This window comes from Styela clava, chromosome 14, assembly GCF_964204865.1.
Source record: "Styela clava chromosome 14, kaStyClav1.hap1.2, whole genome shotgun sequence".
NCBI classification, from domain to species: domain Eukaryota; kingdom Metazoa; phylum Chordata; class Ascidiacea; order Stolidobranchia; family Styelidae; genus Styela; species Styela clava.
In genome coordinates this window covers 11,226,457-11,247,194 of record NC_135263.1, presented here as the reverse complement: position 1 = coordinate 11,247,194, position 20,738 = coordinate 11,226,457, and the positions used below count along the sequence as shown (strand labels likewise).

General features: G+C 33.2%; 1 protein-coding gene across 3 annotated transcripts in view; it reads left to right on the top strand.

Moving 5' to 3' along the window:
- Window positions 1–9,616: 9,616 nt before the first annotated feature.
- Window positions 9,617–20,738, top strand: part of LOC120340592 (protein CBFA2T2-like) — a 27,651-nt gene continuing 16,529 nt past the window's right edge. For all 3 annotated transcript variants that reach the window (XM_039408892.2, XM_039408891.2, XM_039408890.2), the window contains exons 1-2: window positions 9,617–9,837; window positions 12,726–12,854. In XM_039408892.2, coding sequence (XP_039264826.2) covers window positions 9,801–9,837; window positions 12,726–12,854 — 166 coding nt within the window. In that variant the 5' untranslated portion in view covers window positions 9,617–9,800. The remainder of the gene's footprint in view (window positions 9,838–12,725; window positions 12,855–20,738) is intronic.

Genomic DNA, 20,738 nt, shown 5'->3' with positions numbered 1-20,738 from the left:
TCTTAAAATGGAATAAATGGAGTTTTAACAACGTCATGATCAAAACGTACCATTTGCCAAAAATGATCGCTTCCACCATCCACCCGCAAATATTCTGACAATCCGGTTATTACTTAAAATATTATTTTCCTATTCGAAAGAAGCGATTATAAAATGCCGTCTTATAAATATGGAAAAAGAAAAAAAAAACAGTGAAATTACTTCTGAACCAACACGTGAATTATTTCTATACAACAATACTTGCTCCTTATTGTGAAAACCTTTGCAGGGCATTGTTTTTATACTTTTAATCTCACATGTTGGAAAATATCCATTCCATTCACGGTTTCACAAAAAACGAAGACAGCATATCGCGATTCCCAGTCGCAATTTAGAGAACCATATCTATACGGTAATATCTTCAGTAACTAAGAATTCAAATTCATTTGTAACGATATTATTCTGCAGAAAAATAAAGTTGTTGCTTTCCCTGCCATTATGTTTTTCAGCAATTCAATATTCTGGGTTATAAAACATAATCACTTTCACTTGAGTTAACAAATTTGTATAATATTTCAAAACTACCGAGAAACGAAATTTTTTATGTATTATTTTCATATTTATATTAATAGGGTAAGTTCTGGCAACCGATTCGTTTAGAGTAGACGTTTGAGGTATATTTAAAAATAAAACAAGAAAACAAATATTTAGTTGCCACATTTCGCTCTGATTAAAGCAAATTTGAACTCTTCGATGAAGATTACGACTTCGATTATGAAGCAGTGTGTCGGGATAAAATAACAAAAAGTAAATCCTGACTAAACCAACGGTGCCGCAAAGATTAGGCCAACACCCTGATCCCCATGCGTCTAATCACAATTTTGCTTAGTTTGGCAGAGCTATTTTAGACAACTCGCTTTTATAATAGCTAATATTCTGAAAATTCAGAACTACTGCCATTTTTTACAAGATTTTTTTTTCAGAATAAGTTTTGATAAGTTTTAGCCTCGAAATTGACTTTATTCATACGTGATAATCACGTATACTAGAATAATATACATTATAAATGCTGGTGCTTACAAGTTCGCATTTCATGATACAAAAGCTTCGTAGGAAATTTTTTTTTAAATATCCCAACTTCTTAATTATTTATTTGAAGCTGATCAAGTTTAACAAACATATTTCAGTAAATTCTTCATAATGTGCGAAATTTGAGAGAGTTTTCACAACTAATAAAACATTATTCGATGCTTTTCATTGGAATTGGAAACCAGATACTTTATATTGATCTTATCGGTATCAATACCTCCTTTTTAAACATTCATCGCAGCTTTTTGTATAAAACATTAGAGTATAGATACTACTAAGAACAACGTACTAAACAACGTAAACAAAATGTTAAAAAACAAGAGAGCTATGCTCAAATGTATGGACACGTAGCGCCACACAATTTTGATGACGTCATAGCAAAAAGTAGATGTAATAGCCCTCTAGCAAAAAATATAATCTTCACTCACTGAAAATTTCAAAGCAATTGGTCCAGTAATCAAAGAGAAAAGCGATTCCTTCAAAACGATGCAAAAAATAAAACCAACATAATAACAAAACGATCGTTATGTCCACTTCGTGTCCAATAATTTCTCAGTCAATCGTCTCGAGTTATCATTATCGAGCTCAAAATAGTACAGTATATTGTTACATAATTTTTCAATAATGAAATATTTTCCTTCGTGAATAATAATATATATATGAAAAAGACGATATTTCTTGTATTTTGCATTGGTATATCTATAAAAGAAAAAATTTTGAAACAAGCAATGTGGCAAACGAGAATCATATTATGCCGCTATATCATAGAAAAAATTTTGACCGAAGCAAATGTTTTGAAGTTTTTTTCCCATATTTTCGCATATTATTCCATCGATAAAATGTATAACCTGTCCCGGCAAGTGTGAAAATGCATTTCAGATTGTACCTCCATCACCAATTGAATATTACCTAATATTCAATGTACAAAAATCCGCCCGCATGAACCGTGTACCTCTAATAACACGTCCTACAAGGTACGCCCACTCGCCGAAGTCTATCTTCAATAATCCAGACTGCAGAGTACTAGGCATTAATCTCATGTCAAATCTCAGCCATATTTTATCGACGTCTTCATCTTTACGTGTTTTTTTATTCTCTAATTAATAATAATAAAAAAGTGTAAGTAAAATACAAAGCGGCCGATAAAGGCGAATCAAAACATTGAACGGTATGCATAATAAACAAAGTGAATTCAACAATAGAACGAGCGTCAATTTTAAATAGTCATTGTCAAATATTTCACATCCATTAATTTAACCCGTATGCAAAATGTAACACCACGTCATACATCGTCCACAACAACATCGATTAAAGCATCATTTACCTGCGCTAACATCTTATACTTGCAATTAATGGCTTCAAACACGGCACTCACAATGCACTAACAAGATTCTGCCCCTTGGCAATTTTCAGTTTTGAAGAACTATGAATACCATTATATGCAAATACTGCGGCACATAGTTGTATACATGCACATTTGGATGGCCAAAGAAGCCAGCCTCGAAATCAAAATTAGAATCATGCAATGAACTAAATCATTCCATATTGATTACAAGTTTGAGTCCGTAGCCGTTCCAGCTATCAAAACATGAACATTATCCTTCTAATTTCTGCGCACACTACATTTTTTTGAAAATTATGGATTCGCTCTTTTGTAGGATCAGAAATCATTCCTCGTTTGCTTACTCAATATAAATATATATAGATATTGTACGAACAAACCATTACGCGCTGCTTTCCCGTATAACTTTTCGGTTTGCGTCGGATGCAAGTTATAGTTGGTCTCAACCGGGTGACGTTTGAAATCATTGTACAAAAATGTTTATCCAATACATGACTCTGAATCATCAGTTTTTCATGGAACAGACTATACATTCTGCCAAAGAGACCAAGTTTAACAATCAATTTTGTTAATTTACTTGAGCCATAGAATGCACTTTTAAGTTAAGTCAATTTTTGGCATGAGTCTGATTTTAGCTTAATTTTTCTGACTTCTAGTGCAGCGCCCGAAAGTTGTCCACATTTGTTTCCAACGTCTCCGAGAGCCACAGCAAACTTACCCCTGTTTTTATATGTTAGAGAATACGATAATATATTTTTCACTCCTAAAAATGCTCAGGCTACTTCATTACAGAAAGATTTCCACTCCCGCTAGTACCAGTAACCGCCTCCACACAAAATCATAACTACTGTTCAAATTGGCTTCATTCCAAGTACAACTTGAAAACCATTGCGTACAACAAATTATACGGTCAGTCTCTCGTTTCCAAAATATTCAATATTTAGAAAAAAGGACTTGATCGCTTAATTACAAACACAGATAGCAAAAATAGGTGTGTGCAATGTGAAACAGTAGCCTTCGGGCATTGTGTCGAGACGGCTAATCCTGACATGTTTTGTGTTTATGCAAGTTGTTTCGAACCAGTATATCCGTCAAAACACTAGAACATTTAAAAGCGATCTAGAGCAGATTGTCAAGTTCGAGAACTACAAGCTCGGAATTGTCCTATTTTAATAAAATCTCCAGTAAAGCCATAATACACAAAGTTTTTTCTGAAAATAGTGAAAATCAATTAAAATAAGAAATATTGTAACTAAAATCAGCTAGTGAAGATTTTTCAAAACTTTTCAAAATAAAGTAGTATTTTGAAATGTATAATTTTATAAATGATCATCGCACAGTAAATTATAATAACAATTATAATATAACAATTTGAGCAATAAGCTATGTTAAATCGAATGAGAATTCGAATAGTTCCAAACATCAGTTGCGCTATACCGTTAAGTGGCTCTTTATTTATTCTTGTCTGCCACACATAATGTACTGGACTAAACATTTCGTGGATAGACAATATTCTAAATATGAATGCTCACAATACCAACTATAGGATTCACAAACAATCAATGGGTCAATGAGGCTTCAGCCAACGGCAAATCATATTACAGAAAAATTTGTTATCTTTCCCAGCCGAGAATCCAAAAATCCACACATATTTTCACAATTATATTAAAGAGAAAAAAATATGAAAATACATATCGAAACGTGAAAACATGTTCAAACGATAATCCTCGGGAGTCGTGCAGATTTAGCATTAGCCATAGAAAGGAAATGCTTAACACCACATTACAAATCCGATCAGTTTTGTCGATGTCAATAAATATTAACTCATTACATCGGAATTTATTTTTAATATATTCATTATATAAACCACATAAGTATTGCGTAAATTTTCTCTTCTTAAATCCTGAAACAGAAACGTAGCAAAAGATACCAAATACATCAAGTTTGGAGATTTGTGTGTTGATATAACATATATATTAGAGTTAAGATATTAATCTGTGTAGCATTTTGAATATAAGACAAATCAGAATTCCTTTATTATTACATACTTTATAAAAAATTTTACTGCTTATTCTTACAGTAAAAAAAAAACGTTTTTGTTTATTTTTATGCGATCATTAAGTTTGGAGAGTAGTGTGTTGATAAAACATATATATTAGAGTTAAGATAATAACATGTGAAGCATTTCAAATATAAGACAAATCAGAATTCTCTTATTATTACATATACTTTATAAAAATTTTACTGCTCATTGTTACAGTAAAAAAAAACTTTTTTCATCGTTTTTATTCTATGCTTTTTGTACGCTTTTCACTCGTAACAAGGAGATGTACGAGCATCCATTTATTGTATGAAGCTATTTAATCTTAAAAGGCCCGGGAACTTCCAAACCCGGCATTGTCTACTCAATTTATTACACCCTGGACAAGATGTTAGGCATAGATTTCCATCAATAAATGTGAAACATTTCACTTTTAAAAACGATGCTATTCAAATAATGGTATTACTATTTCGTACTATTTTGTAACAATGACAGACTCGATGTCTCTTCCTTCTGATACTTCGATTTTATTTTCTAAAAACAGGACGCTAGTGAAAAACTTAACGAAAGAATCTATCGGGTTTTCAAAATGATCCGCCTTGTACGGGATTGCCTATCCAGGTTCAGTCTGACTGTTATACTATCCGGACATTATTCTAACATTTCTTACTTGTATATCAACGCACTCAATCAATTAGAAGTCGATTAATGAACTTGTATTTTTTTGTGTATGACGTATCTTTTGTAAACTCTTATTGAAAATAGTATGTGTATAGTTATTGTTAATATTTATGTAAATGCAACAATTTTCATATGATTTGGCCTGCTTCATAAGTTTTAATAGATTCTGTAGTTAAGAAATCACGAAGTAAAAAAGTACTTTTACTTTGAGTTTATAAATGAAGTTTATAAATGAAGTATGAGTTGTCAGAGGGCTTAGTTTATTCACCTAATATTTTGCGCTTGGGCGACATCTTACGTACCATAGACTTGTTCCGATAGTAAATAATTTACTGAGGAACCATTCGCAAGATACGGAAATTATTTTATGATAATACACGTTCAAATAACAGCTGACATTACAAATCTATGTTGTTGTTTTTCCAAACAGCTGTATTTTTTCATAGATTGCTGTATTGTAATACTATTTTGTGCAAAAATCGATCTTGCTAAAGTTTTTTTCTGTCAAATACTGACATAACACAGTAAAATAGATTAGGATTGGGTTTATTTTTAATTTATCTGAGAAAATTTATTTTCTGTAAAATGTAAAAATAACTATTCAGTGCCACATTTAAAGAGTGTGGCGGCATAGTTTGATTAAGTAACGGCACCGAGTCACAGAGGAGGCCGTGGTGACTCACAGCTTAGAAACACGCAATGGTCATGAAACTTCATCAAAACATCATATCAGACGCTAAACTCGAATGAAAACAGAAAATAATTTGCGCTTTGCGTGCGTGATCTGCTATTGTTTCATGTATAAATAAATATCATTTTATGCTTATAAGTTCCAACTGTTATTCAAAATTATCATCATAAAGCCGTCTCAACCGTCACCCCGAAACCGACCAGAGGTAGGCCTACGTAATTGTATATAAATATAATACCTATCAAAAATTTGTAAATCTTTGATATGATGATAAATATTTGTATATTTTTATACATTTGCATATATGCTCGCATCGTATGCTATAGCTTTAACCTAACACGGCCGATTATTATAGTCTATTATATTGGTTGGAGGTGACAATTGCATATTTGCTTGAACTTTTCTTTTATATTTGTTTTACTAAGTAAACTATTTAAAAGGACAGATTGACTTATGTTGTGTGTTGGCCAACTGATTTCAAATGTTTTGGGGAAAATCGTCATGGCACGATATCGTGCCCCGTTTCACACACTGAGACTACAGGCTATTTTTCTACAGAAAATCGTGATATTTCTTGGTCATTGTTCCAGCCTATTTGTGACCGATTCATGGCGAACCGGAATGTGTTTAGCACACGCTGGTTCATGAAATAAACGCATCATCGCACGACGTCTAACTGTATAAAAAAAACATGGCAATGCTTAAGGCTAACGTTGCATTTTGGTTCTGCTATTCTTAAAGGATGAAGGGGCGCCAGGGGAGAAGATTAGTCCGACTGAGATACGCAGATAAAATATTTAAAATTGAGCTTGAAGAAAACACTTTTAGTACAAAATTATCAGCTAATAGAAATCGATTTAGGAACCGGAAAATTAGGAACTCCGTAGCTGCGTCGTTGCAGTTAAGAGAGATAGTCAGTCGGTCGTACGATTAGCCACTTACGACAAGAATTCAAAAAATAATCCCATTCATCTTCTGGTATATTGATTACGATATAAGGTGTATGAAATCTGTATGAACTTAATATATTTCGGGCATCGGTAGCTTAGGGATATGGGTAACTTGAAAGAAATAAGTATGACTTTGGGGTGTGGGCTGGCTGTGGGGAGTTAATTTTAATATGACACAGGTCAGCCATTAATAGAAATTCAATGGAACATTGGAGGAATAAACATTTGTAAATATATCACTCAAATAAAATTTGAGAATAATAAAATATTTAAGGGCCTCTATGTCGTCATTATTTACGATTAAGATTTTAGACAGTGTAAAAAAGTTCTCTCTACTTTATTCGGATATGATGACTCATACGATATAAAACAATATTTTTGAATGTATAAAATACTGCCTTGACAAAAATTTGATACAAATATGCACATTTATGAACAGTGGATTTTATACAAAATTCCTAATTTCATTCTGAAACAATTCTTTTTCTGAATTACACGATACCGAATAGCGGTTATGAGTAATCTGCCAATGGGCAGTCCAAATAAATCCATCACTTTATAAACATAATCTATTATTGTCGTTATATATCATTACATATAACATATGTTTCGCTCGATATTAGTTTGGTTTTCGATGTCTATATGATTAAGCCCACGACATCGTTTCTAAACATTTTCATTTGAATATGGCATGCGGAAACGTGGTCTCTTATTTGGTATTATGTCACAGTTTCCAAGATCAAAAACGTTTTGACCACGTAAACTCAATGTAGTACGAAATTGTGTTTTCATCAATGACTTGTGGGAAGACTCCATATTTTATACTTGAATATAATGGTTTGAGGGAAGCTTTCCTCACTAAAATAAGATTCAGTATTCGTATTACGTTTTGATAATTTTTCTTCGTGTTGTTCGTTTCCTGATTCGAACCACGATGACTAGAAGGCAATGCTGACCCCGACATGTCAGTATGACGTGTAAGAACGTCTCACGACCAACGTAAAGCAGACGTTCTCTCATTCGCAATTGTAAAATTAGTCGATTTTACGCGCACGTTTTAAAACTATTGCGTGATGTTTATGTGTGGTTTATTAATGTGACTACACGATCATCATTTGTAATCGAAAGAGAACGGGAAACAATTGAGTTCAATCAGTTAGCACATGAACGTATCGACCATGTTAACAGAAGTGTAGATGATATATGCAAGGTCAGATGGCATTTTATATACCTAAATAATCATAATAGTTGAAATATCAATCAGAAACATGGGGAAGATATACGGCAATATCGAAAGTAAATAGCAGAGGTAAAGAAAAACTCGAATCAGTAATTTAAATGGTTAACAGCATTGAAAATAAAACTAGATCACATCATGTTTGTTTTTGTTATGGAATCGTTAGCAAAAACTGGTTTAAAAACTAATCGAAAAGTTATATAAATTACGTTGCGTTTTATGTTTTGTTATGCGGAAATTAACATGAACAAAGGAGTTTCACGCTTTTTTCGCCAAGATGTAAACTTTATCACGTGGGTAGATTGTCGCTTATGGCAATGATTTAAGGAAATCCCCAGAGAAACGCATGCAGAGCATGTGTGCCGTCGTATGTAACAATTCGTTATGTCGATATTTCGTTGAGATTATCCTATAATGCCAAATGGGCCACATTAAGATTAGTGATTATTCCATGTTTGCAGGATTCAATAACCATGGTTTATATTTTGAAAAAGATATGTTGGCACTGCCATATTTTTTCACTTTACCTATTTTATTTATTCATCGAAGTTATAGTCAGCTGGTATGACAATAAGGGATTAGTTGTATATTTTAAATCAGGAAGGAAATCGAGATACTGCATAATTAGTCAATTAAATACACACACTTGAATCAAACGTTTCCCCATAGGTCATACATAGATGTCACGTTAGCGATTGTTGTTTGGCGTATGGTATGCGGTCAGTTTATTCAATTGTATCACGCATTCAAACTTTTCATTGGTGTTCAGTTGCAGTCATTGTTTACAATAGCCTTTTGGAAAGGTGATTCACGTAGAATTTACCGTCAGAGGAAGTTTGTTTCGTTTTGTGCAAGCCGCTGACTAGAGACTTCTCATAACATCACGCGCAGCTGTTTCGCAATTGCAACTGTGGTGCGTACGGCTGTGCAATCTGTCGTTCGAATAATAATGTATTGTCAACAGTTTTTGCACATGTACGGAATATGGATGCGGGGCTCATTATTATTCAGCATGCGAGTCATTGAGGTAGCACACAAACCACATGTAGCGCTTATTCATGGATTGTTAATGTAGTAAGCTGATAATTTGGTATGTTGCATCAGCAAGTGTGACACTTAAACAAAAGGAACCCGGATGATATCAATTTAAAGAAATTGAAGTCTTGAGGGTACCGGTGCTGGAAAAAATTTCTAGCAGACGAATCGTAATCTAAATAAAGTGTTATTATTCTGTCAGTTCAGTTTTAGGTCCTCTACCTACTAATGAAAATTCGTATGGAGGCGTGGTTGTATACAACATCAGTCCGTATAGGAATTAATTTGAAATGATAATTTAAAGCTATTCTACCATTTCTCTTTTTTTTCGCTTTACGATGTGTATCTTATTACGGTAGTCTGTGAATTTTTCTGTGTTTATGTCAGAGTTTGGCAGATTTAGCAGAGCAAAAGCGGTTTCAAATAGCTAAAATCGCAAAGAATATTGGGGCGAACGGGCCTATTTGGAATCATATTTTCAGGTTAAAAATGAAAGTAAATGAGGACGGTTACTACATACATTCAACTTATGTAAGAATCAATTCTAATAGATTTTATTCTTTATTTCAGATACATAATTCTCAATAGGCGAGTAATTATACTTACTTTAATTTGTTACAAATGTGTGCTTTGTAATGAATCATCGAAATATTTAATTGACGAAACAATTTGAAATCTTGCCGACGGCACCGTAATTGAAGAAAATAATCTTGAAATCCTCGGAAAAGGGAATTACTCAATAAAATCGTTAACCTATGACGAAATGTCGCAGACTGCGGAGTAGGTGTCGAGGTAATTATTCTATCACGAGCTAAATTAAAATGAGAACCCAACTTGGTGTAACTGTACAATGCAATTACGCCATTCACCACGACGTCATAAATTAGTGAACTGACTTCGGTTTGAAGATCATTTTTTAGTTAATTGTAAATGAATGGAGCATTTCCCTGCAAAAAAAAACATTAAAGATAAAATTTCTCAAAATTTTCTCGAGCATAGCGTGTTTGAGTTTCGCATGAATTATGAATTTGATTGAATAAATTTTCAGACAGTCCTTGTTCAAATACGAAATTTTTGTGAAACAAAACGTGCATTGAAATTGTTTCTTCGCGACAGGTTCACAAGAAACCGAAAGTTTCGTTTATAATGCGGACAATAACGCATTTAGGCAGTGAGGGAATTCTGACCACGCTACAGGGATATTAAACCGAAAAATCCATGGCGTTATTTTTTCAAAAATGTGCTTTATTGTCAAACGAGATTGGAGAATGAAGAATTTTGTTTCGTACTCAATTCAAATTGATTCTCTGTATTGTCATCCATGTGTACAGCCCTTTCAAGCTTGCATTACGTCCTACCGTAAACATTCAGTAGCATAGTTTCCACGTCTTAGTCAGCATACATTATGCCTTTTTGCTGATATGTGGTATGTATGAATTGTGCGTATTCGTGATTTTCTGTTTGTTTTGATTAGTCGAGTGAAGTTATAACTGGTGAATATTACTTCATAGCGAAGCATTTCTTAGCTAGTGCTATTTACACAACAAAAGCGGAAAATAGAGATCCATGTCGCCTATTTAGTCAAAGTATTAATAGTTACCTGTGTATTTTGGGTTATATTAAACAGGTCGAGAAATAGAAATCCACGTCGCTTACTCAGTCAAAGCATTAATAGTTACCTGTATATTCTGGGTTATATTAAACAAGGCCAAATTGTTACACTATCTCAGATTATTGTGTACATCTTATATTCGTATTGCGGTTTCCAATTCCAATATTTCTTCCTAGTCATGTTGGATTATTTTGCCTGCGGATCAAACGGATCAAACTTTTTATGCTTTAGAATTACATAATTTCGAAAGCAATTTCTATATTTTCATTGCCTTGAGCGCTTCAAGTACGCGGAATTCTTTATGGTTAATAGTATCGAATATGACATAAGTCTAGGACTATTTACAAAGAAGCGGTCGGTGGGGTTGACTTGTCTTTTAATTAATAAGCGTGTGAATTGATGTGATCTTGTGATTTGATTTTGGCTAGTTTAGATGCTATATTTATGATGAGTGATTGATATGGTATAGATTTAGTATGATTAGTATTCATGACATTTCCTATACTAATATGACTTTGCTCTAAGATTCTGTGATATACAAAAATACCACTGCCAGAAATACCATCTATTTTAAGCTTGTTATAATGAAAATCAGTTAGGCTATGACAAGATAGTGTTTTTATGAGTTTTATTTTTTATTTTTGGAAGAATGAGAGTTATATTGGGTCAATCTAATCTAAATCGAGAAAATATGTTTTGTTCGACATGGCAAAACGATAGATTTGATATTTGTTTATTTTGCAAAATAAACAGAAAACTTTATATTTATATAAAATTGGTGTGTATCGATTATAAACTATATTCAATTGTGTATAAATAGCAGAATATTATTTTTTTAGTTGAAGTTAAACAATGAAATATTACTTGAAAGCCATGTCTTTTAAAAGCAGCCAACTAATTACCTATCATATTGACAGTCTTAATTGAAAATTCTCATATTTCAGTTCAGATCGATCAATTTCCTCAGAAACAAATTCTGCGGATTCTAAACCTTTTATTCTCACGATGAACGTGGGTTAAGTTTCTAATTATGGACTACGATTAATTCTTTTTACATATACACGTTTCCGGCACAACTTTTCATGATCTAAATATGACCTGCAAACGTGATTATTTTCAGACGTTTATTCAAGCTATCCCATCTATACTATATTAAAAATGATAGTTAATATACCCCAAATTTGCCATTTCGCCATTCGTCATTCCGCTATTCGCTAAATTCGTCATTCGCCAAGTTTGCCATTTCATTAGAGCAAAGAAGCTGAGAGCAAAGCTATGAGACGAATAGTGAAATACCGCGACCTCTGAAATTCAAATAATTTTACATATATTTTTGACAGTGCAAGCTTTCACGAAGTACGTGGTCATTGGTCATATTTTGGCTTTATATTTGTCCATTCGAAAAAATGTTTGGTCATTATAGACGGCTGAGAACAATTCAGTCACGTCTTATTCAACACTCAAACAGCGATGACGTCATCGCCATTTTAAAATGGAAAGAATCGTATTGTGGATATAATTATGACTATCATCAACTAGTGTAAACAAAATTAATATTTATAATATAAATTATGAATTTTTGTGCTTATTGTTACAAATTAAATACAATATAAAAAGAAAAATAGCGGCAATAAAATACTTTTTCATTGAGCATAACCTAATATGCCTATACCAGTCAAGAATAATTTACGACTTCATTGAAGTATTGTGTTTTCACATTGTATGAATGGTCTCAATTGACAAACAATTCTTATGGCAAGGGCGGGAAACTATTCAAGCATTTGACATCCGTTTTAGGACAGGAAAGCCATTGCTGAATGTGCGAAATTATGTCCTTCAAAATAATAATAAATTATGAACGGAAATGGGATTTGTTTCCGATTGGTAGCTTTTGAAATAGGACTTTTAGGAATAAAATTGATGTGCTTAGAAAAGTGCAGTTGTATTTCATATGCTATGGCACATGCATTTTCCATGTGTCACCGTTCGTGGATATTTTAAAACCTTGTTGATTCACGTAAAAATTTCAGTTAAATTTATTATATTTATATTATATATACAATTTTAGAAACTACTGGTGTAATTAATACCAACATGCCAGATTCGCCAGGGACTCGGGACGAGAATCATCCATCTTTAGCATCACCAGGAGAGAAAAGCAACAACGATTTGCCTGCGGACAACGTGTCTTCAACAGGTTCGTTTAGAGTTACTTGTTACTTACTCTAGGCAAGAGTCTTTTTTTTCGTTAACTCAGCGATGACTGGCATTGAGATACGTTACTGGAATTTTTGTTTGAAAAAGTTGCAGGTATCCAAAAGTCAAAATGATATAAGTATTGAGCAATGGATATATATTTTTTTCCGTTTGTTATATTTGTAAAATTCTTGTCTCTAAAGCCCTGTTTGCAAACATAAACATTATAATTCTTTAAAAATGTCTTTTATAAACCTCTCATATGGAAGTATACAAGATTTCAACTATTCCATGTTTACGTTATAATTTTCTTTTTGTAATGTAGTTAAAAACAAATAAATTTTATAAAGTAAATTAGTACGAGTCAAATTGTAGCAATATACAGTTGAGACAATTTATAAATTCGATTAGACTGCACCATAATTATAATATTCAGTTGAAATATTAGCATACTGTTAGTAAAAAAATTATTTGATTTTGATGCAAAAAATAAAATAATGATATTACATGAGACTGGTCAAACGCCAAAATAAAATAGAATACTCGACTGAAAAACTAAACTCAAAAATACGAGCACGAAGTTCACGATCGATACCGTTACTTAACTGAGCAGTGAGCACCAAATATGTTGAAATATTCGGTGACAAACGTGATGAAGTCTGGCGGAAACTGAGCACATAGGAAACTTAAAACAATAAATAAAAGTAATGATTTTCTAGCAGCGTGTTCCATTTTTCAGTTCTGAAATTTTTAAATCCATAGTCCGTCAGTTGTGGCGAAAAGCGATTTTTGCTTAACAAAAACAAGAGTAACGGTAGCAAAACTATAAATAGATCCAGATCCATGTGCAATAATGTGCTTCCTGTGTTATATTTCGTTCATTAGCTGCAGAAAAATTTATGAAATATTTTACCTACACCTTTTGATTTTGCAGAATGTAGTCCCGGCCCATGGTAAAATATTACATTAATAACAAAGAGTATATTTTAATCTACATGCATAGATAACGTAAACTTCCGATTTGGCAAACATCAATAGCTTCCAGGAAACGGACCGTTCATGCAGACAAAACTAATTAAAAGCTGCACGTACTTGTAACTTCTGGGAACTATACTGACCGTGACATTAAAATAAAACCAATTTTCGGTGATCGGTTTAAGAAATATATAGTAACGCAGCAACGTAACTATATAAGATAATTATTTCCGTAGGAAGGAAAGGTTTTTTAGTCTTTCTGCTTTTTAGGCTGTCATTCTTTGAATAAAATATCGTCGCGCTGTCATTGGTGAGAATCTTGTTAGCCGCACTGAATTACTAAAGCGATTTATTTCAATAGGCCAGCTTTTTGAAAACCACCCCTGGACTAAACCTGAAAGCAGTGGCTCCAACCCAAATAATGTATTTTAAAGAAAACGGCCTCAAAGCCTAAATAACACAAAGGCTTGATAACATGTTTATATCAACATAGAAGTACTAACATGTGTAGTCTGTTTATAAGATTGAGTAAGCTCTAGCTGAAATTCAAAGCCCTGTGACATAGGATGGGAAATTTTTCGTTGGCCGAAATATCTTTTAGTGAGGGAAGTTCTACCCCACTATCACGAATATTTTGTCTCACCAAATTCGTGAATTGTTTCATTTAAAAAATGTAATCATTTTAATAGCATTTGGTAGTTATTGTACATAACAAATAGCTCTACATTGCTTTGAAACTATAGTACATTTACTGATGATTTGAGCAATGTCACGGGTCTCGTGACTAGCACAACGATTCAAAAATGTCCAGAAATTGTCGCAAAGGAAGTTTGAACCACGAATTATAACGTTATGTTATCGTATCCTTATACTGACCGACACGATTTTCAGTCAACTCAAGAACAGAATTTGTCGCCATTAGTAACAACGAGCCAATATCATTCCATTACCTAGTGACGTCATAATGAAAAATAAGGCGTACCAGAATGGTACCACCGTCCAATTATCACCAAAGCTGTTTTTGCTTATATCCTGTATACCGGTAAATCTAAATTTTCTATAAAAATACGATCGTCTGTGCTAAATATATAATTGAAATATTATTATTTGTTTTTTTTATAATATTGAAAACGGCAATATGGCATTTGTTGATAAGTCGTTGAGTGTATCAAAGCGACAGATTGCATGTCATTTTTGTCCTATTTTACCTGCTTCATTTTTTTTTACCAAAACATAAGCTAACGGAATGTTATTAGACATATTCTAAAAATGGCTGATGATAAAATACCTTTTTATACGTGGATACCCATCTTGGCACGATATTGCTATGACATCTATATTTTGATTCAAAGTTACTGTGAAATACTATCAAACACACGCAGTGTTTTTAACAGTGTAATTTACAGCCTGTCATTGATTCGTGCAAAATCGTTAAGGCTTATTCAACATATGGCGTACTTTGAATGAATTAGTTTATTTCTTATTTTTCCACTCAGAAAATCGGGAGTTGTGGAGGAATTTAAGGCTAAATACCAATGGGATTTGGGAAAATGTCGTAATTACTCTTGGCCGCGAAGTTCGGCAATTCGTTACCGGTGTCTATTTACATAATGACATCAAAAATGCTTGACTGTAAATATCGAAACATTTTAAACGACGAGGAATATGGACATAAACGGTTCTCTCGTAGTGTCGTTGCGACACTCCAAACAACCAAAAGTATTTCGGGAGTTGTGTTCAGTTCGACATGTCATTTCTATTGCCAGTGCTGTTTGCGTGTAATTCATTACTATAAATAGTTCAGTTGTTGAAATATTAAGCCACAAATTACATATTCTTCCCATCTAAAGCTCGAATGAATTGAACATCCATGGTTGCATGTGAATTCTTAATCTGGCACGACACCAAGTGTCAACGGGTTGTGGTTCGCGAATGACACGAAAAATTTGATTCGAAGTTGCGTCACTCCTGCGTTAATATAAGCTATTATTCTGTTTAATTCTGATTCATTGCTGTTTGGTAACGGATAGCTCATACTTCAAACTTATAATGCGATTGTGAATAAATTTGTAATAAAGATTAATTAAATACCTGGTTGTTTTTTGAGCATTTTTTGCACATTTGATTTTTTTGCGAACTTTTAAACGTAGGCGCGCGCCCGCATAGCAGTTTAGTGCCGGTGATTGGTTTTGCAGTAACACTGGATTCTTCCTCTTCACTGATATTTCCCCTAAAATCTACTATAACACTTAGTCATAAATGAATTACCCAGCGAGTAATGAATGCGGTATGCTATTTTTAAAGATTAGGGTTTTCAAAAACCGGTTGGCCAATTATCTACTGCAGGGGTATCCAACTTTTGGTTTTATGAAGCCCGTGAAGATGTTGACTATTATTCGCGGAGCCCCACAATGATTTTATATTAAAATAAAAATTACCTACCGGATTATGTTACTGAGTGAATTAAAAAAAATTTTTTTCATAAATCGGATGTATTTGCTGCTTTGTATGTAAAAAAATATTCAAAATTTGGCAACAAGGCGTTAATTTTAGTAAGTTAACGAATAGCTCGCGGAGCTCTAGGTTTCTCTCACGGAGCACTTTGAGAACCTATGATCTAATCTGAGGCACTGTTCTATACGAGTGTATGAACACCCCTAACAATTCGTTAACTTTTACTCCAAAGCAATTGTAAGTTGGACATATACGTACGGTACGTCAATGAGTAAAAATTATTGTACAAAAACTAATTTTTGACGACACTTGAATATCTCTCTTGTGGTTGTCTTGTATTATGGTATAATCTGATCAAAATAGGTCTCATGCGTCGTGAGTTGCATGCTGGTCCATATTTGACAGGAACTTCATCAATAATGATTACAAGTTCTGTAGTTATGAATACGAATTGAATCGTGTGCTGAAATTTTGCCATGTCAGTGACCTTTATTTCTGTCATACTATCACCTCATTTGGCTTTCTTTTTATTATTTAAGATTAAAAATACCATATTTCCAATAAATGTATATACCCAGGAATCGATCCTTTTCGGTCACCGTATGATCAAAAAATATGTTGCTTCCATTTTTGGCAAAGATCGCAGTCGCCTAAATCGATATGACCTGCTGGCGTTAAAACAAAGGTTCGCGTATTCCAGACCTCTTGTATCGACATGGCTGTAACAGGTGTCTTCCGCGTCTTATCGTCATTGCGCGCAAGGTTCAGTGATCGTCTCATTACCCTTGAATCGATCCAAAATGTGGACGGCTAAACAACATCTGGTATTTCACACCGGTACCGAAAGCGATAGACCGTCTGTCGTTTATTTCTATAATTGTCTGTTTGTTCGATTATTGTGACGTGATATTCGTCCACGTAGAATATCCTAATATGATTTCCGAAACTTTTTTACCAATAGATTCTTATTTAGGTACCCTAGGGTTCCACGCGTTCTAAAAATTGAGGAATTTAATCTAAATCTCATTTCAGAATTGCGATTTGGGGCATAGTTATGTTTTTTTTGCGTTTCAATATGCTTTACCATTCCCTCGGTCCATTTGTGGCCCATTTCGTAAAACGCTACGTCTACATGTATGGGTTCGTGTATAGGTTAATCTTATATTTGCCTAAAACCCTCAATTGCAACTAGTTAGATTTTACCACGAACTCTTTTTTAGCTTACAAGTCCAAGCCTAAGTTAAAATTCTTGTAGAAAATAGTAATAAAAAATCAGTTGAATGAATGCTGTTCTTGTTGTATCTATTTTTAAATCAAATGCGAGATAATCATAAGCCCTAAATATGCGTTTAAGTGTTATTAGTTCGATCAATATGTTATTTGCAATGGTGAGCTTCGATACTGATCAACACGCGTGCCCTTCAATCGAAAACTTTCATTTCGCCTTTCAGAACTTTATTTATTCCGCTGACTAATGATGAATAAGCAGAACAAGCGCAAGTGCGCTTGCATATCGGAGGTGCGAAATACGTAAGCAAACTTGCAGCTCGTTTCTTGCATGGCCGAACATTATCCTTGGATATGGACTACCCCGATAATCCTTAGATATAGACAGACTACTGCGATATAAGCTTCATCATTAATCCCTGCTCGCATGTGCTTAAATCAAAAGGAATATATTGTCTTATTTGCACGCTTCAATATTGTGGTACACTCAGAACTGTATCGATATAGACTTGTTAACCGATAATCTGTATTATGGACCAAAAATTATCGGTACCGATATTCCGATGTTTCGATAATCTTGTTAGTATTTCCAACAATAATTTATATTCTATTTCATATAAAACACAAATTAATGATCTATACCAGATTATTATGGATTTTTTGCAACTCAAACTCTATAACGATTAGAATATTGAAAATTTTATTATGTTATGTCAATATGTAATCACCCCTCCGCTATTCACAATGCATTTAGGCATTGAAATCGACTTTTAAACCATCATTTTCTTTGTCACATTTTCCAGAAAAACGTCGTCTTATAAATTAGGCTACTAAAAACGATACTGATTTTGTTAAAATGACTGTTATTAACACTATCGTAAAGTGTGTTATCTAGACTAGAGCGTGTTGAAATATATCTATCTATCTGAAAGTATGATAAAGATGTAGATAATTCTGTACTGTTTATATCCGAGGTTTTGATAACTCACATTCAATCCGAATGTCTGTTCACTGTTGATAAACGTGAAAGAGACTTTATAAGTGACCGTTTTTATATTATCCAGCAACAGTAGGAAGGATTGGATAGGTTTCATTCCTAAAACTGTTAATTTTTAATTAATCATGCTTGTCTTTTATTCGATGGGAATCAGGTTGCGTTTTAAAAAAATATTTCGAACGCATTTCGATCGATTTGTTATATTTTATATCTGGTAAAATTGGCATTATGATTTTGATGCACTTAATCCTGAAAAATGAATTTAATACGTTACAAATAAAGTTTTTGAATTTTATTATACAGCGCGGGGAGACGTTACACGACTATAGATAGTTCCGGTTTAAAATTGAATGCACAAAGGCTAAATATTAGGTGTTCCAAAATGCAAATTATTTTCAATTTGCAATTGTTTCGAGTACAATGTTATAACTGATTCAACATAGTAAACAATGTTCCTTTTATAAAGAAAACGAATCTTCAATAATGACCAAATAACTGCTAAATAGTTTTCGGTATGCAAATTTACAAACTAGAAACGTTGGGTTTCTTCACAATAGCGATCACAGGGCGTCGTCATTCTATGGAAAAATGTTTTACAAACGATTTCAAAAACTATGAATACTGATCGTCATATCCCGTTATAAGGGAATTCGAGTCGTAGCAATTGATTGTATTACTTGGCATACAACAGTCTCATTTTTCTTCTGTGTTTCGTCATTCTAAGCAACCCAGACTAATAAATAGAACATAACTATTGTTATTACTATTCATTTTATTATTATTAAAGATGCATCACCTGATTAAGCATGAAATTTAGATACGACGCGACATACAAGCCCGGCCATGTATATGTCATGCGTGAGAAAAGTTTATTTCCGAATGTCTGGTCTACGAGTGATAAAAATGATTGCATCTGGGTTTTCTCACCTTCTAATATTGATGACGTCAGCGTTTTTTTCTTTTCAGTGTCATCTTTGACATTATACCATGCTTGTGGGGCTAAAACCATTAGTGGACTTGATCGTGCCGTCCTGTAGGGACGCTGAAGTTTTGTAAATTCTTGAGTAAACTGTTGTATATTACGCTGATTTTTGATATCGAATAATAATACCGCAACAAAAAGTGAATTGCATACGTATTTTTTGATAGGTTTTCCTAAATAACAATTTTAGGTTAAAATTGGTAACAAGGAGATGAATTGATAATACCGTATTTGGTAACAATCCTAATATAACACCACTACTAATTTTATGATTGTTTTTTTTTTCTTTCTGTGATTGTGTTTACTTAAGGTTAAGTTGGGGTAAACGAGGAAGGTTAGGTAATTGGTCTAATTTCTAACTCACCCTAACCTAATATAAAATTAAAGTTAAAATGATCAAAAAATCTAATGGCGGGGAACTAATAAGGATATTAGCCCTAATTTTTCAGCTCGCGTTGTTCAATTTTTAAAGTCATCCGGTCGAATATCCCTTAACGATATTCAAAAACTCTCATTTTTTGTAATTGGAAAAACGATTTGTGTTTAGAATTCAAAATATTTTAAATGTAACTGTATCTTTAGCTGTTTTATTATTTTTCGTGAGCTGTAAATCAATTCGGTTGTACACCGCAGAAGATTTTTTCGGGTGCTTTAGAATAATATGTACTTTTCTAGCTCACTGTTTAAAAACTTCGTAAAATGTTCCTTTTTTAGTGTATATCAAATATGACTTCAAAAACCACTTTGCTGGCTTATATTGTTGATAGCAACGTTCTTTGTTATATTGCCGTCATCTGATAAAGATGCAAATTGTATTTCGAGGACTATTGTGATGCACAATATTGCAGTTAGTTGAATGCAATCTCAGTCATGGGGAAATGCCAAATATAATAATGCTGATATTGCAGTTTAATTCAAGTTAGATTATTTAAACCGTGGTGTGTCATGCATCCATGCCATTCCGAATCAGTTGCCCAGAAAGCAGTGTCGAAATAACTGGAAAAACTGCTTGGTTTTTGTTTGAAATACAAAATGTGACGGCGAATAGTGATATTTCCACTGCACTAAATTTGGTTATAGTTTTTTCATTTTTATTGTTAATGTTTTGCACTATAAAATACTTACTGTGAAATTCGTATAAATTTGCCATGTTTTTCTTGTTTCACAGTTACTTTTTTGCTACTGCTAACTCTTTGCACCGTTTTTAGATGACCGCCTTAGCTATCTTTAATAAATTTATAAAAATGAAA